General features: G+C 40.5%; 1 protein-coding gene across 32 annotated transcripts in view; it reads left to right on the plus strand.

Annotated features, from left to right (window-relative positions):
- VPS13B (vacuolar protein sorting 13 homolog B) overlaps positions 1 to 21,221 on the plus strand; it is a 943,390-nt gene that overhangs the window by 45,691 nt on the left and 876,478 nt on the right. The window contains exon 1 of one of the 32 annotated variants that reach the window (XM_065582179.1): positions 2,756 to 3,248. The exons of the other annotated variants lie outside the window; for them this stretch is intronic. Within the exon in view, the coding sequence (XP_065438251.1) occupies positions 3,222 to 3,248 (27 nt within the window). The 5' untranslated portion in view covers positions 2,756 to 3,221. Of the gene's footprint in view, positions 1 to 2,755; positions 3,249 to 21,221 lie in introns of those variants that run through there. 32 annotated transcript variants of the gene reach the window in all.

Consider the following 21,221-nt stretch of genomic DNA (forward strand, 5'->3'; position numbering starts at 1 on the left):
GCCCAAGAAGAAAGACTGCTAAAGACACCTGAAGTGAAGGCAAGGCAGGAGTCCAGACTGAGACAAGGGATCCAGTATGAAAAGAAATATAACTGGAACTCTAAACTCTGGAAATTTTGCAACTTCCCTAAAATAACATTTAGAGTAAGAAATTACATTTTGTAGCCTGTTTCTAAGAATTTTGAGCTAAGCTTGCGTATTTTGTTTTATTTACTCATTAATCTTCTGTCTATTCTCTCTTATATTCACTTAAAATTCACCTTTTGTAGTTAATAAACTTATTGCTTGTTTATAATATAACCCCGTTTGTACAATTCATAGTGTGTGTTGCGGGGGCGGGCATAAGAGACTGTGCATACCTTCCTCCACACTGAGGGAGGAGGCAGATTTCATAGTATACCTTTGGGTCTGCACTCCAAGGGAGGTGGACACCTGAGTGCTGGGGCAAGTCTCTTAAGCTGAGTCTTCCCAGAACTGATCTCAGTGTCTGTGTCGTTCTTCAGTTGGGTGTGGTACTGCCTATGTGTGTTCTGGAGGAGGCTTAATAGCCTGGCTCAGCAAGACAGGTAAAAGGGTGTCCAAGCTGGCATAACAGGTGGGCTCAGTGGTATCTCAGCATATCAGGTGGCATCCTAAGGGGAGCAACCTGTCAGCTCGTTAAAAAAAATGTGTTAATTAAATTTGTGACTGAACTCGGGGGGAGGGGAATTGTATGTTTCCTGCTATATTTTACCCGTATTCTGCCAAATATTTCATGTTATAGCAGTCTCGGATGATGACCCAGCACATTTGTTTTAAGAACACTTTCACTGCAGATTTGACAAAATGCAAAGAAGGTATCAATGTGAGATTTCTAAAGAAGCTACAGCACTCGACCCAAGATTAAAAAATCTGAAGTGCCTTCCAAAATCTGAGAGGGGCGAGGTGTGGAGCATGCTTTCAGAAGTCTTAAAAGAACAGCACTCTGAGGCGGAAAGTACAGAACCCGAACTATCAAAAAAGAAAATCTTTTGCTGGTGGCATCTGACTCAAATTATGAAAATGAACATGTGTCGGTCCGCACTATTTTGGTTCATTATCGAGCAGAACCCGTCAGCATGGACGCGTATCCTCTGAAATGGTGGCTGAAGTATGTAGGGACATATGAATTTTAGGGCATTTGGCACGTAAATATCTTGTGACACTGGCTACAACAGTGCCATGTGAACACCTGTTCTCACTTTCAGGTGACATTGTAAATAAAAAGCGGGCAGCATTATCTCCCGCAAATGTAAACAAACTTGTTTGTCTGAGCGATTGGCTGAACAGGAAGTAGGACTTGAGAGGACTTGTAGGCGCTAAAGTTTTACTTTGTTTTATTTTTAATGCAGTTTTTTTGTACAGAATTCTACATTTGTAAGTTCAACTTTCATGATAAAGAGATTGCACTACAGTACTTGCAATGGGGGAATTGAAAAATACTATTCTTTTTGTTTTTTACAGTGCAAATATTTGTAATAAAAATAAATATAAATTGAGCATTGTACACTTTGTATTCTGTGTTGTAATTGAAATCCATATATTTGAAAATGTAGAAAACATCCAAAAATATTTAAATAAATGGTATTTTATTATTGTTTAACAATGCAGTTAATCGTGATTAATTTTTTAAATTGCTGGACAGCCCTACTTTTTACTGGACCAACTTTGGTCCACTAAAATATATTATCTCACTTATCTTGTCTCTCTAATATCCTGGGATCAGCATGGCTATATCAGTCCTCCTCCATCTCTTAAAACCTCATGTCTCATTATAGCCATTATTTTGGCCAGGAGGGTAGGGGAGCTTGAAGCCCTTGTGGCTGACCCACCATACATGGTATTCTATTGCAACAAGGTGACACTATCTCCGCACCCTCATGTCCTTCCTAAGGTTTCCTCAGAATTTTACATCACCAAAGCCTCAGTCTTCAAGAGACAAAATAAGCCTTCATTCACCAGATGTAAGAAGAGCTCTTGCTTTTTACCTAGACAGGAGGGCTTACCAAAACTTCTTATCTCAATTGTAGAAGGACAGGTGATTTCCACTCAAAGATGCACCTTAACCTGTTACAAAGTTGCAGGGGTTCAACCCTCTCCAAGAGCTATTGTTCACTCCACCAGGGCTCAATCCACCTGTTTCCCTGCTGAGAAACATACCTATCCCAGACATTTGCACAACAGCCACCTGGTCTAATATACACAAGTTCTCCCAGCACTGCACTCTTGTGACTTCTTCCAGAGCTGATGCAGCTTTTGGTGATGCTGTTCTACAATCTATACTGAATCCATCTCAAAGTGACAGTATTGCTTGAGAGTCTCCTGATGTGGGACACCCATGGTGATATTACTAGAAAAAATTAGAGGTTACTTACCCTGGTACCTTAACTGGAATTCTTTGAGATGTTTCCCTTTTTGAGTGCTCTGCTACCCACCTTTCTTCTCCTCTGCCGCAGAGCCACTCATTGGATTTCCATGGTTGAGAAGGAACTGGAATGGTGGCAGGTCCACTCCTCCCTATATGCGCTCATACTGGAGCACAAGTATGTGGACTTGTGGATGCTACTGACGAAAAGTTTCTGAGCCAGAGTGCACAGGTGCACACACATCCTGATGTGGAGCACTCTTAGGAGGACATATTTCAAAGAACTCCAGTTACTGTAAAAGGTAAATAACCTCTTCTTCCTGATGGAAATTATATCACTTATATCAAAATAAGTGGGGATATGGGAGAACATCTTGTCACTTTCATAAATTAATAAAAATGTGGAACATTGTAAAACAGTAGAAATACTGTGCACATGTATATAGATTAACATTTACACCATTGGTATAATACAATTACAAGTTTTGGGAGAATGCAACCATACATTTTTCAAGAGAATCAAGAGCACAACACAAATGTTGATCTGGTTCAGGAACTGTTTCCTTTTATTTCTAGGTGTGGGTCCCGTTTACAAGAATGACAAGATGAAAATGGGACCTTCGTATTCAATAGATATGCTCCTTATAGTCATAATCTCTGTTGCTTGTTTCAGTGACTAAAATAAATTTTAATACTTCATTGTACTGCTGAACCAAAACAGATCTGGGAATGGAAGCTGGATTCTGTTCTGGGTTAAGAACATAAGAACGGCCATACTGGGTCAGACGAAAGGTCCATCTAGTCCAGTATCATATCTTCCGACAGTGGCCAATGCCAGATGCCCCAGAGGGAACGAACAGAACAGGTAATCCTCAAGTGATTCATTCCCAGCTTCTGGCTTGCACATAATTGATATAATTAAATTCTAATTTCAAGGCCAAATTGTGCTCTCATTTATCCTGGTGCATCCCTGTTTAAAAACAATTGGGTTGCACCTGGTTGAGGACAGAATTGGAAAAATCTTAATACTGATTATGAGGCATGAGATAGAAAGAAGGCACCTTGACTCTTGGGTCCCATGCTAAATTTGGTGAATTTGTAGGGCTGGTAGTTGGAGGTGATGGTGGGAGAAGGGAACACCTTTGAACTTTTAAACTGAACACACTTGTTATGGAAATCAAGATACAAACACTGACCCCTCAGTGCTATTTCTGTAGAATTGCTCATAGAGCAGAACTTCATTTGAAGTGTATATAAGGGAGTATACATTTTATCCTGTTTCTTTTATGGAGTTGCTGTTTCAAGTAGATGACTGAAAGGTGTCGTTCCCCCCACCCCCAGTAATTTCCGATGTGGGTGATTGGTTCTCAGTGTTTAATCTTATAAAATATTTTAGTGACTCAGTTATTCCTTTATTTTGTGTTCTAAGAACAGTCATGTTTTTTCATGACATTTGCTTTAGTACTTCTTGCTATTTTCCAGAATAAGACAAATTATTTCTATTTTTAGATTAATATATTACTTCTGAATTTGCCATAGTAATTTTGTTTATTCATTTACAGAGCCAATGATTGTGTTAGTTTAGGAATACATTTCTTATAGTAAATACAGAGAAAACATTCCTTTGGTGAATATAGGAAATATATTTTATATTAATTTGCAAAAATAAAGTACTTATCGGTTAACAGTAAAGCTGGAAAGGCATATTGAGTGGTGTCCCGCAGGGATTGGTCCTGAATCCCGTTCTGTTCGGTATCTTCATAAATGATTTAGTTAATGACATAGAGAGTACACTTACAAAGTTTACAGACAATACCAAGTTGGGAGGGGTTGGAAGTGTTTTGGAGCCCAGGATAAAAATTTAAAATGATCTGGACAAACTGGAGAAATAGTCTGAAGTAAATAGGAGGAAGTTCAGTAAGGACAAATGCAAAGTACTCAATTTAGGAAGGAACAATCAATTGCATACATATAAAATGGGAAATGACTGCGTAGGAAAGAGACCTACGGAAAGGGAGCTGGGGGTTTCAGTGGATCACAAGCGAAAAATGGGTCAACAGTCTAATGCTGTTGCAAACAAACCAATCATTATTCTGGATGTATCAGCAGGAGTGTTACAAGCAACACATGAAGTAATTCTTCTACTCTACTCCACGCCGATAAGGCCTCAACTGGAGTATTGTGTTCATTTCTGGGTACTGCATTTCATGGAAGATGTGTACACATTGGAGAAAGTCCAGAGGAGAGCAACAAAAAATGATTAACGTTCTAGAAAACATGATCTGTGAGGAAAGATTTGAAAAAATTGGGTTTGTTTAGTCTGGAGAAGAGAAGACTGAGAGGGGACATAATAGTTTTCATGTACGTAAAACAGTGATTCTCAAACTTTTGTACTGGTGACCCTTTTCACATAGCAAGCCTCTGAGTGCGACCCTCCCTTATAAATTAAAAACACATTTTTATATATTTAACACCATTATAAATGCTAGAGGTAAAGCGGGGTTTGGGGTGGAGGTTGACAGCTCGCGACCCCCCCATGTAATAGCCTTGTGACCCCCTGAGGGGTCCCGACCCCCAGTTTGAGAACCCCTGACATAAAAGGTCGTTACAAGGAAGAGGGGGGGGGGGAAAATTGTTCTCCTTAACCTCTGAGCATAGGACAAGAAGCAATGGTCTTAAATTGCAGCTAGGTTGGACATTAAGAAAAATTTCCTAAATGTCACGGTATTTAAGCACTGGAACAAGTTGCCAAGGAAGGTTGTGGAATCTCCATCATTGGAGGTTATTAAGAACAGTCGAGAGAAACGCCTGTCAGGAATGATCTGGTTATTACTTAGTCCTGCCTTGAGTGCAGGGGACTGGACTAGATGACCTCTCAAGGTACCTTCCAGCCCTAACCTTCTGAGATTCTGTCTCTTTCATTTTAGTGGTTGCTAGTGAGACTTTTTTCTTAATATATTACAATAAGAAAATAAAATACCCATAATCAACTACTTTGTGTCCAGGAAGATTGTGAAGGGATTTATTTTTTCTACTTGGCATGTTTCCTTGATTTTTAGGGCCAGATTCTTATCTCAGTTATGCTGGTGTAGAGCTGAAATAACTCCATTTTTTTTATATTAGTTATTCCAGATTTATACCAGTCCAACTGAGATCTAAATCTGAGCAGTTTTGTGTCCAGTTTTGTTTCATGTAGTTGAGTGAATACTTTGGATTGGTATAGTGTAACAGGAAAAAGGTGAGGTAATGCTTTTAGCAATATTTCCTTAGAGAGGAAATAGTTTTTCCTCATTTGTTGGTAGATGAAAGCATAGCTAAATTAGTTGGAATGTGTTTCTTAGCTCCTCATTATAGCAAAAGGTACTATTTCAGAATGGGTAAAATCACAGATTTTGTAGTGGAAAAATTATGTAATGTGTCCTTTCTCTGGTAAAGGCTTTTAAAAATGCCTAAAGACAAAAGTTCTGTTAATTCTCTCAAGTACAGAATTACACAGAGATTATAACTTTTTTTTTTGTTGGAGGGTCTGATCCAATTTTGTTAGTTTTATTTGATACCACGTGATGCACTTCAGAAATAATATTGATAAATTTATTTATTACCTTTGACTTATCATGAAGTATCTTTTCTAAAGGAATTGTTTCTGTAAAATAATTTTAAAATACACAATTTGTATGCATTATTTGATTTAGCAACTCACCCATAACAAAACAAACAAGCAAAAAGCAGCGAATGAAGCATATAAATGTAATGAAACATACCCCATTTCTTTTTAAAACAAAACTCACCACCACTCTGGTGGGGTGATGCGGGGTGGGGGAGGGGCGAGAAGCACTTCTTTTTGGTAGAAATGGTAAATGTGACCCATTTTCAAGTGTCCACCCATGCTCTCTTAACTAGAAATCTCACTGTCCTACTTTGCCATTGATTGGGAAGAAGTTGGTGATATGCTGTTATCAAAATGCTGAATCACTGAGTCTCCAATCACTTTAATTTTTGAACTCAAGCTATTAAGCAAATGAACGGTAAATGTTCACTTGTAGAGAACTTCTCTGAAGACAACAAAATAAACTTGATCATTTTGTCGATAAATATGAAAATCTGGTCCTCTTTTAGCTTTTTGAGTATTGCAGCTATTTTAAGTCTATAATTTCAAAAACCATCCATGATTTTAGTATATAACATCTAAAAATATCTGTGACTTGATGCAACGTATAAATAACCAAGCAGTTTTTTTACACTCATGGTGAACATTAGGCCTATAGGTAGTTCAGTAAATGGACACTCTAGGTAAATATTTAGCTGGCATCAGAGAAATCTGTTTTACCCAACAATGAGTTTTCTAATTCCCTTTACCAACCTGCTTTACTTAGGCCTTGGCTACACTGGCAATTCACAGCGCTGCACTTGCTGCGCTCAGGGGTGTGAAAAAACACTCCCCCTGAGCACAGCAAGTGCAGCGCTGTGAAACGCCAGTGTAATCAGCGCTGCACGCTCGCTTGCAGCGCTGCAAGCTATTCCCCTCGTAGAGGTGGAGTACTTTCAGCGCTGCGAGAGAGCTCTCGCCGAGGCAGCGCTGTGAATCCAGAAGTGTAGCCAAGGCCTAAGGAAGCATTTGGTGGACAGAACAGGTCAGTGTCTCAGGCTACATCTACACTACGGGGGGGGGGGGGGGTCGATTTAAGATACGCAAATTCAGCTACGGGAATAGCGTAGCTGAATTCGACGTATCACAGCCGACTTATCCCGCTGTAGGGATGGCAGCAAAATCGACCTCTGCGGCTTCCCGTCGACGGCGCTTACTCCCACCTCCGCTGGTGGAGTAAGAGCGTCGATTCGGGGATCAATTGTCGCGTCCCAACGGGACGCGATAAATCGATCCCCGAGAGGTCGATTTCTACCCGCCGATTCAGGCGGGTAGTGTAGACCCAGCCTCAGTTGCATACTGTAGTGATATGGCTTCGTTATCATCAACAGCCATGGTAAACTTTTGTTGAGATTTAATTTATGCATAAATAATATTACATTTCCTGCTTTATTGTGATGTCCTAGTTTACTGGAGTTGTACAGAAAGTGAAGAAAAATGAATTTATCATGTGAAAGAAGGAACAATGTGTAATGGAGCTACAGTGGAGGGTCCTTTTATAATAACTTACTTAAGTTACTTACTTAAGCTTGTATACAACAAGCTTTTCTTCCTAAATATAAAGTTGCTGATAATGTGCTATTTTATCTGGAAGCTACTTTTCCCTCTTTAGAATCACAGAGATGCTGGTGTTATATCATGTCCTTTTTTATAACGTAACTATGAATATACTACTCACAACTGTGGCTAATAAAACTGTACTTTATTAGCCACATACAAATTGTAACCATCGCTGCTTTGTCCCACAATAAAAAAAAAATAAATAAAAATAAAGTAAACTTTGCAAGTGGTTGTTGTAATGTTAACAGAGATCCACTTCTCCATGAGTAGCTTTTTGTTATGATGTGGTATTATCAAAGGTTATGGTGTTATAATCAAAATCAACTTGAGGAAAGAACCATGTGTGTTACATAGAGATGGTCAGGAATTTTCCATCTTTTTTTTTTTTTTTAATGTTTTTGCAAAATACAAATTTTTGCCAGGAAAGTTTTAGTTTTGATTTGGTTTACCACTGGGAAAGTCAAAACAAAAAATTTCAATTTGGGTTGACCTGAATAAAACTATTTCAGTTCGTTGAACCAAATTGAAATGTTCAGTTTCTGGTCAGTTCAGCATTCATCTGTGTCTGATTTAGCTGCTTCAGTACCTCCTGGGAATTGTTGGACAGGTGCCTGATGTCCCCATTCTCCTCTATGGGCTGGGCTTCTGGATGCATCTCTGAAGATGCACCATGGTCCTCCTCTTGTTCAACTGCCCTGTGCATCATGGAAGTCCATCGGGGAGCCGGACCCAGAAAGGAGATTCGTAGCATGAGGCATTGCCGTAGCTCAGGTAGACAGATTAATGTTTCATCAAGCCAAAAAATATTTTGGTTTCACAATATGAAAAGAAACATTTTGAATCAGGAGTGATGAAAAGTTTTTAGTTTTGAATGAAAATATCGAAATGAAATGCTTTGACATTTTTGAGCTATGGAGCTTCCCATTACGTGAATAATTTTAATATTTCAACTCTTCTTCCTGATTTAGGACAAACACATTTTGATAATCAGAATGTTCTATGGGATGAAAATTCAGATTCTTGATGGATTCTTGTGTTCCATGAGCTATTTCTGGGGCAATATCTGGACTCCTTCATGAGAAATGTTCTAACTTCAGAATCATTGTGTTAGATAAGGTACATCTTTCCTGTTGTGGTATCAGGGCTGGCATAAAGTATAAGCACTATAGACTTGTGCCTCTACCCTGCTCTTGGAATCATGTGATTTACATCAGAATCTAAGTTTTAATTAAAAAAATTAAGCTAGCACATTTTAAAAATGCACCTTTTTATCCCAATCTAAACAAGTCCTTAATGATGGGTTGTTAATACCAAGACCTACAGTGTACAGCATAGTGTATTGATTTTTTTTTTAAATAAGCAATTTTAAGCATGATTTAAATCAGCAAGCAGGAAGCCTGGATTTAAATAATTGATTTCATTCTTGTTTTGCATCTTAAATTTTTAGTGATTTCCTAATGTGAATGTATCTTTCTTTGGTAGGTAGAAATGTTATAACATGTTAATTTGCAACTAAATATTGTCTTTACATTGCATTTGGTACTTTTTGCCAGTCAGGAGTATACATTACGTCTATACACATTTATTTAACCAGTTACATAGCACAACATACATTTATTAAGATTTTTGATTTTTACCTTTTTTCTGTCAGAAAATGGTGATACATTTTTTATTTGCTAGATAATACCTTTTTACTTGTGATTTGTATCAGACTGCTTTTGTATGGAAATTGGAATTTAATTTAAAATGCACAATAACATTTTAAAAATGTTTTTATTAGTAAAACTATCTTCAATGTTTTGGATACACAAGGAGAAAAGTTTCAGAGTAGCAGCCGTGTTAGTCTGTATCCGCAAAAAGAACAGGAGTACTTGTGGCACCTTAGCGACTAACAAATTTATTTGAGTATAAGCTTTCGTGGGCTACAGCCCACTTCATCGGATGCGTAGACTGGAACATACAGCAAGAAGATATTTATACATACAGAGAACATGAATAGGTGGAAGGAGCCAAACCAACTGTAAGAGGCCAATCAATTGAGATGAGCTATCATCAGCAGGAGGAAAAAACTTTTGAAGTGATAATCGAGATGACCCATAGAAGATGTGAGGATACTTAACATGGGGAAATAGATTCAATTAGTGTAATGACCCAACCATTCCTAGTCTCTGTTCAAACCTAAATTAATTGTATCTAATTTGCATATTAATTCAAGTTCAGCAGTCTCTCTTTGGAGTCTGTTTTTGAAATTTTTTGTTGCAAAATTGCCATCTTCAAGTCTGTCATTGAGTGGTTATAGAGGTTGAAGTGTGTTCTGCCACTGGTTTTTGAATGTTATGATTCCTGATGTCAGATTTGTGTCCATTTATTCTTTTGTGTAGAGACTGTCCGGTTTGGCCAATGTATATGCAAAGGGGCAAGGAGAAAAGTTTATGAAAATGAATTTTTCATTTAAAAACTGATTTATTAAGTATTATTTGTATGTAGTGAATTGACAGATTATCTCTGATCACCATGGGCCAGATTTTCAAAGGTATATATGTTTCTAAAGATAGCTTCCTGGTGCTTACTTAAGTAGGTTTGGTGCCTAACTGCCCTTGAAATCGATTGGAGTTGAAATCAATGAAAGCAGATTAGGTGCCTATGCACTTTTGAAAATCCCTTGCATCTTTAGGCGCCTAAATACTTTTGAAAATCTGGTCCCAGGTCCTTCAAGTTTTTAGAATTAGTAGATCTCATCCTCTTCCATCTGGTTTTTATTTATAGATTGGAAGAGAGAAAACAAACTTTCCAACTTTCTAAATTCCCAGTCAATTTCTCAAGTTGGAACTAGTACAAAAGAAGAAATTGTTCTCTGCACTTGGTAGCTAAACTGAAACCAAAGTACGGTAATTAAGGCAAAAGCTTTTGCCCACAACAGGAACTGAAAGCACATCTATGTGGAAAAATGTAAATTTCAGCATTCACTCAATTGTACCGAAAGAAAAGAATATAGATATTTCCTTAATACAGTACATGACATTGTAACATATTTATAAAACTTGATTTGACCTTGAATTCTGTATATAACTAAAAAAGCGTCATTTTTTTAACTTATTCAGATTTGAGGAGGGTTCATTGATGAGCATTATTTTTTTTAGTTATTTAAATTATTTTAATGGCTTAGAGTAAGTTTAAGCCCTAACCACAGTTGTCATACTTTGAAATTTGATTACTAATGGTTTATTTTAAAAAATAAAAATGTATTTAAATAAAAAAAATTAAAATTTTGTTTTTAAATTGTTATCCACCTTGCTACCAACTTCTAACACCACCACATCAGAGGACTCTGTGTGTGGCAAGAAGAGTGCAGTGGGTCCAGTGCACTTTTACAAGCAGATACACTGTGGCGGCTATAGTAAGTATTGGTGGACCCCTGCTGCCTCTCCTATCTCTTCAGTGGAGAGAGGCACCTTTTTTTCCTCAAGGGAGGGACTCCAACTGTGGAGGAAACCAGGCAGCAAGGAATGCTATACTTCTGTGTCATCTTCATTGGGAAGGAAGGACTGGTCTTCTGCCGTCGGTAGGACCATGAAGCAGCAGTGGAGCCAGCTTGGGTGCCTATTACTCATTCATGAACCACGTGGACTCCTAGCCTAGATGCTGTTACAAAAGAGAGAAGGGGGGGAAGCATGGTCCAATGGGATTGAGAGGCAGTTTTCTCTGATAGGAGTCCCCAGACTGCAGTGAGCCTTTTCTTCTCTTCCACCTCTGTTGTTGGAAATGGAGCAGTGCCTAATTCATTTTTTTGTCGTCGTCCCCCCCCCCGGCTACCAAATTTTGTGTTTTTTGCACCCCTTCCCCTCAGTTTGTCTGGGCTTGGTGGTGGTTGCTGACCTTGGATGCCTCCAAGAAAGATTTTTGTATTCTGAATATTTTGTATTCTTGAGAATCTGTAACTTGCATTTGAAATCTTAATCTTGGACACAACAATATCATTGACATACACTGCCAGTTTGTGTTTCATATTTTTACTCTTAGTATCCTTTATTTTAAGAACATTTCTTAGATGTGTGTTGTACACCCTTGTCTTATGCCTGTATAATATTAAATGGAGCAAATCCTCTATTTTCAATGTTTATCACTGCCTCAAGGGAGACATACTGTGCTGCCTTTTAACCCGTTTCTTAAAATAACCTCCTGAACACATCCAACACATAATAGTCCATAAAAATTTCCATTGTACATGATGACATTTTCTTTGGCATTGAGCATTATTGTAACAAGTTTGATTTTAAAAGTGTGGTGATCATGTCAACTATGTTGGCCTGGATATTCCTTTATGCTGATTTCTTGTAAGAATTGAAATGTTCTTGCTATTTTTTTTCTTCTCTATCTTTTTTTTTAGAGAAAGAAAGTTAAATTTTACCTCCATACATATTTTATTTTGGGGTTGGTAAGTCATGGTGTCAAGCACAGGCCTCTCCTGCAGCTTAAGAATTAAACAGAGGTGTCTTCTTGATTAAACTATTGGGCTTTGTACTCAGGCTTTGGTGTATGCCATATCAAGCTTATTTCCAAACAAACAATGATTCAAAATCTTTATCCTCTCTTGCTTCTGGGTCTGCACACACAATGAGAAATATATGTATGTATTCTGATGTATAGGTCTTCTGTCTGCGCAACTGTCCTTCCTTGGTTTACTGTACACTGGCTTGACTATGAGCCTAATAGATGTAGAACTACAGTTTTGCACTGATGTTTCCCACAACAAATATATCACTACTGCAATTTCAAATAGTTTCCTGGAAATGCTAGGGGCAATGCCATGATTACATGATCATGAAAGATCATGACATGGCCACTGTAAGATGGGTTGTGTATGGAAGAGCTAAAAGTCTGCAATTTGTAAAAATGATTCTGATGTTTACAGCCTGAGACCTTTCACATGCTTCAGCTTTGTATTCATGACTCTATTTCAGGTTGCCACTTTACTTGAGCTCCTCCTCACTTACCAGCAGCAACTTTATATTAATATTTTAATAATTTAGTTAATATTTAAAAATATAGGTTTATTAGCACTACTACATGATCTGTTTTGTTTTATTTCCTAATTAAATTATGGTAATTATGAAGAGTATGGTATTCATCATTGGAAAACCAGAGCTTAGAGCTCTATATAGTTATCCTATATAAATTTCCATAAAGCTTTGCTTCATTCAGAATCGTGATTTAAACCAAACTGGCAATTAAGACTAATAAGAGGACAAGGAGGTAATTTTCATGAACAAAATACTTTGATGCTTGGAAAATAGTGTTTCCTATTTAAAGGTTTATAAAGCTGGGAAGCTTACCTGACACAATCATTAAATTGTGCTTGTTTGAAATTATCAGAATTTTTAAAATATTCTGGAGCTAAATTTTTTATTTATTGCAGAATCTGAATCCTAAATAAAATTATTTTAACGAGAATAAAAAAAAAAAAAAAAAACCTTGCTTGCACTTCTTGCAAAATTTCCTGGAAGAGTTCTAAACTGTGTTAGCACTGATTAAGTTAATATGAATGTAACTTCTTTGAGTGATTGCCCCTGTCATTTCCACTCCAGTGTATGAGTGCCCAGTTCACCAGAGTGAGAGATGATTCCCTTTGTGGTACCTGTCAGGGCAGCACATGCCATCTGATTTCATTGTGCTGCTGCACAATGGTATGAGGAGTGGAGGCACCCTAATCCTCCTCAGTTCTTTCTTACCACCATAATTGGTAGCAGCAGTGTGTTGACTTGCTGAGCAAGTGTCCTCTCTTTCTCTTTTTTTATATATAGTTAGTGTATTTGTCATAGTTAATTTGCGGCAATAATGAGCTTTACAATAAGTTTAATTTCTTGTTTTGTTTTGTTTTTGTGTTACTTAAGAATGTTGGCTCCTGGGTATTCTGGGTGCCAACTCCTGGTACAGGGGCAAGCCTTGGACTCCAGGCTTTACGAGTTGTAAGAAATCTATGCCAGTGAGTGATCCTCACTCAAGGTGTCTGCAGTGCCTCAGGGAGAGCATGTCTGCGATATGTGTGAGATCTGTCGAGACTTCAAGCCCCAGATTCAGAAGGACAGAATGGTGAGACCCTGTTACCGCCTCATGGAGGCAGCCTTGGATCTGCCCTCAGAGCTTTCCTGCTTGTGTTGGGCACTGAGCATTTCTTTGTCAGTCAGAAGTGCCCCTATGGGCATTGCGGAGACTTGGTGCCCTTCACCTTCCCCATTACCGAGAAAAAAGCATAAATATTATGCTTCCAAGGTGCCAGCCTCATCCAGGAGATTAAGGTCCCTGGTATAGTCTTCTAGCAGACAGCCAGGGGAACAGGAGAGAATGTCCTTGGACAAGACACTCTCCCCGGAACCAACATCATCTTGTACAGAGTCATTGACACTGACCAACCCCCTCTGTGGTTACTGACCCCTTTGATGCAAAAACAGCAACATCAGGGGAACTTGTTGGTTCTTAGGATGCTGGAGACATATGCTGCGTTGTGGGGTCTCTTATGCCTCTCAGTATCGAGTTCTCCAACAGTTCAGGATACAACTTGTCTGGTACTGATTGATATGTAATCTTTGTTGGCCTTACCTGCAAGTATAATCCAACCACTGGTACTGTGGCCATGTTCAGACTGTCTAGCGCCTCCTTGCCCGGTGCCATCTAGAGGCAAGTTCAACATGCTGTCTCTGATACTACGTCACCAAAGATACAGCTCTGGTCCTCAGTACTGTGTGGTACCATGCTTCCCTGGTCAGGTGACTCAGGTTCTTCCTTGGAGTCACACATTGCTCCTGTGCCTCTTGCCAGGGTAGAATGCATCACTCACCTTCATTGAGAGGACTGTGCTCCTGGTACAGAGGTCCCACAATGGTCCAAAGACCCAGATCCATGAGCCAGTAGATGTTGGGGCTTCATGGCCTATCAGTGACCATATTGGAACCTGTGGAAGGGCTTGTCTCACCACTATATCCTCACCGGTTCATCTTCCCTTCCAATCCCCGAGCAGATATCAGTGCAGCTCTGGGGCAGTGACACAGGAAGTTACCCGTGGTACTGAGGTTGGTATTGATTGCGAGCACCTTACCTGCCAGAGTCTCCTGCAGAAGAGGTTCAAGAGACTCCATTTCAGCCCCTATTGCACTCCTCTTCATCACTGGGTGAGGCAGTGATGTCTAGGGTGTCCCCCCTCTTCTGGACAACTATATGGCATACCAGAACCTGTTAAAGAGGGATGCTTCCTTTCTGGACGTCAATGTTGAGGTGATCGAATAGTCCTTCTGTAGTCTGGTGGACATATTGTGATTGGCAGGACCGTCTCATGTGGCTCTTCCTATTAATGAGGCCACATTGGTGCCCAGAAAGGCACCCTCTTTGTTGCCAACTGCTAAGAAGACCGAGCAGAGGTACCACATTCCTTCCCTGGGATTTGAACATTTCTACACACATCCCTCTGTAGGTTCCTTGGGTTTGGCAGTAAATGAAAGGAAGCATCAAGTACATTCTTCTTCTACCCCAAAAGCAAAGGAGGCAAAGAGATTAGACTTTTTCGGTAGAAAGATTTATTCTACTGCTGGCCTGCAGTATCGTATCGTGAAACAGCAAGCCTTACTGGCTAGATACAATTTCTCCCTCTGGGACAACGTCATTGTTCATGGAGAAGTAGCCAGAGGATGCCAGGCAGGCGTTTCAGGCAGTACTGGAAGAAGGCAAGCTGGTGGCTAGGACCTCTCTTCAGGCTGCATTGGATAGGACAGATTTGGCAGCTAGCACCGTGGCATCCACAATAACGATGTGCAGATGCTTTTGGCGTTAGTTGTTGGGTCTTCCACAAGAGGTCCAGCGGATGATACAGGATCTCCCCTTTGAGGGTCCAACTTGTTTCTTGCAGCAGACTGATGAGAAACTTCACAGTCTCAAGGACTCGAGGGCTATGGTGAAATCTTTTGAAATTTACACTGTATCCAGAAAAAAAAAAAACACTTCTGTCTTGTCAATCCAGCATTACCAGGTGTTTGTGCCTCGGCAGTTTGACCAGTCCAGAAAGAAGGGGAAGAATTATAGAAGACCTCCTCCTCCATATTTTTGTTCCACTGCAACTGTTTCTTGGCAGCCAGGAAATACCAAGCAGTCTGTTTACCTGCCAGGTCAAGGGCAGTTTACCCATCTGAATTATGCCAATTTCTCCTTTCCCAACAAGTTATTCCACTTCCTATTTGCTTGGCCCATATTAATGCAAATCAGTGGGTTCAAGGCACTGCAGAACTGGGATACACCCTTTAGTTTATTTCAGTCCTGTCCTCCCACCCACCTTCTCCATCTCTCTTCAGAGTCCACTCTCAAAAAGCTGTCCTCCTCCAGAATGTCCAGTCTTTTCTCCATTTGGGACCTATAGAGGAGGTTCCTCTTCTCTACTGGGGAAAAGTGTTTTATTCACACTACTGCCTGATTCCAAAGGCAAAGGGAGGTCTCAGACTCATACTAGACTTTGAGAGCTGAACAAATGTATAAAGATATTAAAGTCTTGCACGGTCATCTTCGCCTCCATTATCCCATTCCTGGATGCTGGTGACCTTGCCCTCGACTTCAGGGATGCATATTTTCATGTGATTGAAACCACAAAACCATGGGAGATTCCTAAGATTTCTAGTCAACACCCATTATCAGTTTACAGTCTTGTCCTTTGGCTCTGAGAGTGTTTACAAAATGCATGGGGGTGGTGACTGGTTTCTAAGCGAACACAGGTATTTCTATACCTGGACGACTGGCTGGTAAAGTGTTGGTCCAGGGGACAGGTAGGATGCAGTGTGGTCAATATCTGGTCCCTTTTCAAAGTTCTAGTTCTCCTGATCAACAAGGACAAGTCAGTCTTCTCCCCCAGTTCAGGAGATAGAATTAATAGGAGTGAGCCTGGTTTCTATGGTAGCCGGGGTTTTCCTGTCTCAAACCAGATTTCAGACAATGTTAGGTCTTCCCATCATGCAGGATGGGCTTTTTACGTCTGAAGAAATGGCTATCTGATGTTTCTGGAGCATGTGACTTTCTCCATGTATGTGATTTGGTGTGCCAGACTTTGTCTCAGGGTATTGCAGAGCTGGGTAAGCTCAGTATACTCCCCAGCTCACCCCCCATTAGCCATGCTGGTTTGAATGCCTGCAGGAGTGCTAACTTTCTTGGGGTGGTGGATGGATCACATACACACATTGACCCTGATTACAGACACTTCTTCTCTAGTTTAAGGGGCTAGGGAACCTGCAGACTCAACATCTCTGGTTACATCAAGATTGAGCTCTCCACATGAATGGCCTTCAACTCCCATACATTTATCTGGCATGTCAGGCTTCCTTCCCCCACATCAAGGAAAAGACTCTACATGTCCCCATGGACAGCACAGCAGCAATTTTCTACAACTACATGAACAGACAGGGAGGGACAAGGTCAGATTGCATGTCAACAGGTGATACAGCTTTGGGAGTTTTGTATCACCAAGACAATTCACCTCAAAGCATCACACTTGTTGGGGATTCATGGCAGTTTGGCACACTGCTTGAGCAGATCTTTCAGCAGAGATCATGACAGGTCTCTCAAGCTAGATATATTAAGACTCATTTTCCAGGCATAGGGAGTTCCCTTTACTGTTTGCTTACCTGTTTGCTGCATTCCACAACAGGAAGTGCCAACTCGTCTACTAAAGAGCAGGTCACAGTCAGGGATCTCTCACAGATGCTTTCCTCTTAGCCTGGCAAGACAAACTACTGTATGCTTGCCATCCTGTTATGCTCTTTCCCAGACTATTTCTCAGGATTAATCAGTCCTCATAGCACCAGCATGGCCTCGTCAGCTTTGTTTCTCAACTCTGCAGACCCTCTCCACCAGGCCTCCCTTGACATTTCCTCTAGAACTGGATCTGATCTCAAAGGCCACAGTTGCCTGCTTCATACCAGCTCAGATGTTCTTTGTCTCCTGGCCTGGCTGCTCCATGGTTAATGCCTCAGGAGGCAGTCTGTTCAGAGAATGTGGAAAAACGTTCTCCTGAATAGCAGAAAGCCTTCTACAGAAGACAGATGTGCCTATTAAAGTGGAAGCCATTCTCCTCATGGTCTCGGAGAAAAGAACATATTTTGCCTGTCCACGCTTTTATACAGCATGTTCTGGATTATTTGTTCCATCTGAAACAACAAGGCCTATCTGTTGATTCAATCAGGGTTCACCTGGGAGTTATCTTGATGGACTCCCCGGGGTGCAGCCTGGGACCATGGGACTGCTGTACCCTCTTAACTCTCCAGCCGGGCTGTCTCTCACAATGCCTTGCTAGTGATAAGTAGCAAGCCCCTCCAGGTGCTGTTATCACTCAGTACAACTGCATGTGGAGACCCACAGCCAGCTAGATTGCATGAATGCTCCCAGAGCCACTCATGAATCACAGAGAGGCACCAGAACCAAATCCCTCCTAGCACTGTACCTCAGGAATATACTGTCTTGCACTGCTCAAGATCGGCAGTGCATATTTATTAATTGGTTCACCACTTCATCAATGGAAAGTGGACATACACCAGCCTTTGGAAACCTTAGCAGATTACCAAACACTTCAGGCAAACTCACTGGTAAAGATAAACAGTTAAACAAATTTGACTACAAAAGGGAGATTTTAAGTGATAGGCAAAAAGTCGGTTCGTTACCAAAAGAAGAGAAAATATAAGCATGCAGTCTAAACTCTCAACCCTATTAGACTGGGCAACATCTAGATTAAGCAGTTTTTCTCACCCCCATTGGATATTGCAGTCCTTAATATACAGGTTTGTCCCTTAAACCTGGGCCGCCATCCTCTGTTGAAGACTTCAGTCTTCTTCTGAGTGTTTTGGTTGCTTGCAGGAAAGGTGGGGGCAGGAGAAAGGCCAAGCATGAGGCCCCTGTGTTCTGTTTTATACCCTCAGTCCCATGTGCTTGGGGAGCACAAGTCCAGACATGTTTGGGGGGCATTGCTGAGTCTCCAGGGAAGGTTGAGCAATTCCCCTGGTATGGCCTCATGCAGATGATTCATTGAATTGTAGCTTCCTTGCTGGACAATGGCTATTGATGGGCTGTTTGACATCCCATCCAGGCATTGGCTACTTTCCTTGCTGTTGCCTCTTGGGGAGCTAATATCTAGCTGATTCCCCAACTTATACCATGTTTTAGTGACAACCATACAACACAATTCTCATAACTTCATGTGCATTGATATATATGGATAGAAAAATGACTTTCAGCAGATCATAACCTTTCCTCAGATACCTCACATGGCATGCTTTATATGCAATATCACAATTATATGTAAATGAAGAATATGAGGGTTACAAGATCCTTCCCCCAAGGTATAGTATGTCGCAATCTCCTTTTTCCATCCTTTAATTGCAAGTCGTTCGCTATTCTCCAATCCCTTGTCAATTAGGTTCTCAAGGGTCCTGGACAGATTATATCCCTAGGTGGCAGATCCTGTCCCTCCCTGGGATTTGAATCTTGGGTTATCCAAATTGATGGGTCCTCCCTTTGAACCAATGGCTATCTGCTCTTTACTTCATCTATCTATGAAAATAGTGTTTTTGTGAGCAATTACCTATGCAATCAGGGTTGGGGGAGTTATGAGCCTTAGTTATGAGCTTCCGTACATAGTCTTTCATAAGGACAAAGTGTACTTAGGCCTGCATCCAACATTTTTGATTAATGTAGTACTGGAATTCTACCTCAATCAATTTACCAACTTTCTTTCCTAAGCCTCATTCTAATAAGGCTGTGGAAAGACTCCATACCTTAGATGTTGGAAAGGCGTTAACTTTTTACTTGGATAGGACTAGATTGCTTTTGTCCTCATCTCAAATGTTTGTGGCAGTTGCAGAGAGGACGAAGGTCTTCCAGTTTAGACACAGAGGATCTTGTCATGGATTTCCTCCTGCATATACATGTGCTATGACGTTGTCAGTATAACCCTGTCAAGCAAGATGATAGCACACTCGATAAGATCTCAAGCAACTGCAGCAGATTTTCTAGCTCAAGTGCCTAAAGCAGACATTTATAGGGCTGCAGCCTGCTTGTTGGGTCATACCTTTATGATGCATTATGCTATATCTCAGCATTCCAGAGACCATGCTAAATTTGGATATGTAGTCTCAGTCACTGTTCAGGTAGACTCTGAGCCTGCCTCTGGTTTGAACTGCTTGTGAGTCACTTGAAGTGGAATGGTGGACATGTGCAATCACTTGAAGAAGAAGAAATGGTTACTAATCTGTCCTGTAACTGTTCTTGGAGATGTGTTGCACATGTCCATTCCTTGGCCCACTCTCCTTTCTCTCTATTATGGATTCTGTCGGATTAAAAATGAAGAGAGAAGTGTCAGGGGATGACTCTACCCTTTATGCAAGCAGTTCTCAAACTTTAGGAACCTGAGGACCCCCACTTTGATTTACAATTTTTCATGGATCCCCAAGCCAACTTCTAATTTTCCCCCGGGGATGTTCAACCCCTGTTCAGTCCCAGCCCTCGCCCCACCTCTTCCCGCCCCCGCTGAAGCTCTTCCCCATCTCTTTCCTCCCCCTTCCCCGAGCGTGCCCCATCCCTGCTCCTCCCCTTACCTCCTAGCGCCTCCTGCATGCCACTGAACAGCTGTTCTGAAGCATGCAGGAGGCACTGGGAGGGAGAGGGAGGAGTTGATCAGCGGGGCCAGCAGTCCTGCACATGACTTGTGGATCCCTTGGAGGACCCCAGTTTGAGAATTGCTGCTTTATACCATTGTGCAGCAACATGAGGCAACAGAGGGTGCATGCACCACCCCAACTAGTACCGCTAAGGAAAAAAATCTCTGACTGGCGAATCTCCAACACTGGTTCACTGGGTGTGCAAATGCCTGAAGTGGAATGGACATGTGCAACACATCTTGAACAGCAGCAAAGTTAAAGGACAGATGAGTAACTGATTTTTCCTGTGCTTGATAATACTCAGTACCTAATATTTCTGATACAGATGCTATTGTTTTCCAATAATCTGTTTATACTAGTAAAAATACAGCCAAGCTTTTGTACTATATCAGTTTTCTATTCATAAATCAGCTATAGAGAGAACTGGTTGGCAATTTTCCATCAGAATTATTTTTTGAAAGAAAAATAGTTTCTATAAAATCAAAATGTAATTTTTCGTAGAAAATGTATCCATTTCCCTAATGTGTCAAATTGATTCACAGGAGTTGTAATTTGGACCCCATATTCTTCTGTGGGCAGGGATCTCTGGAGGACTAAATGTCCCAAGGTAAAGTGCAGATTCCCCTCTCACCAGTTACATGGTGCATAATGAGATTTACATGAGTTCACACGTATCATGGGAGATGTAGTCTGGACAGAGAGCCTGGCATGTAGGGGAGAATAGGAGCATTGGGTTCCCAAACTACAACTTCCATTAGGCAGTACACCACAATAAGGAAATGTAGTTCAACAACCCGAAGCAAAACATTTCAGTTTGGGAATGTTAAAGTGTTTCATTTAGATCAAAAATGTCAAAGCACTTTAACATTCCTAAATCAAAATTGTTTTTTAAAATATCATTCTGCAAAAATTTTCAATATTTCAATGTTTCGTCCCAAATTGGGATGAAAACAAA

Source organism: Chrysemys picta, chromosome 2 (genome assembly GCF_011386835.1).
Source record: "Chrysemys picta bellii isolate R12L10 chromosome 2, ASM1138683v2, whole genome shotgun sequence".
Taxonomy (NCBI): domain Eukaryota; kingdom Metazoa; phylum Chordata; order Testudines; family Emydidae; genus Chrysemys; species Chrysemys picta.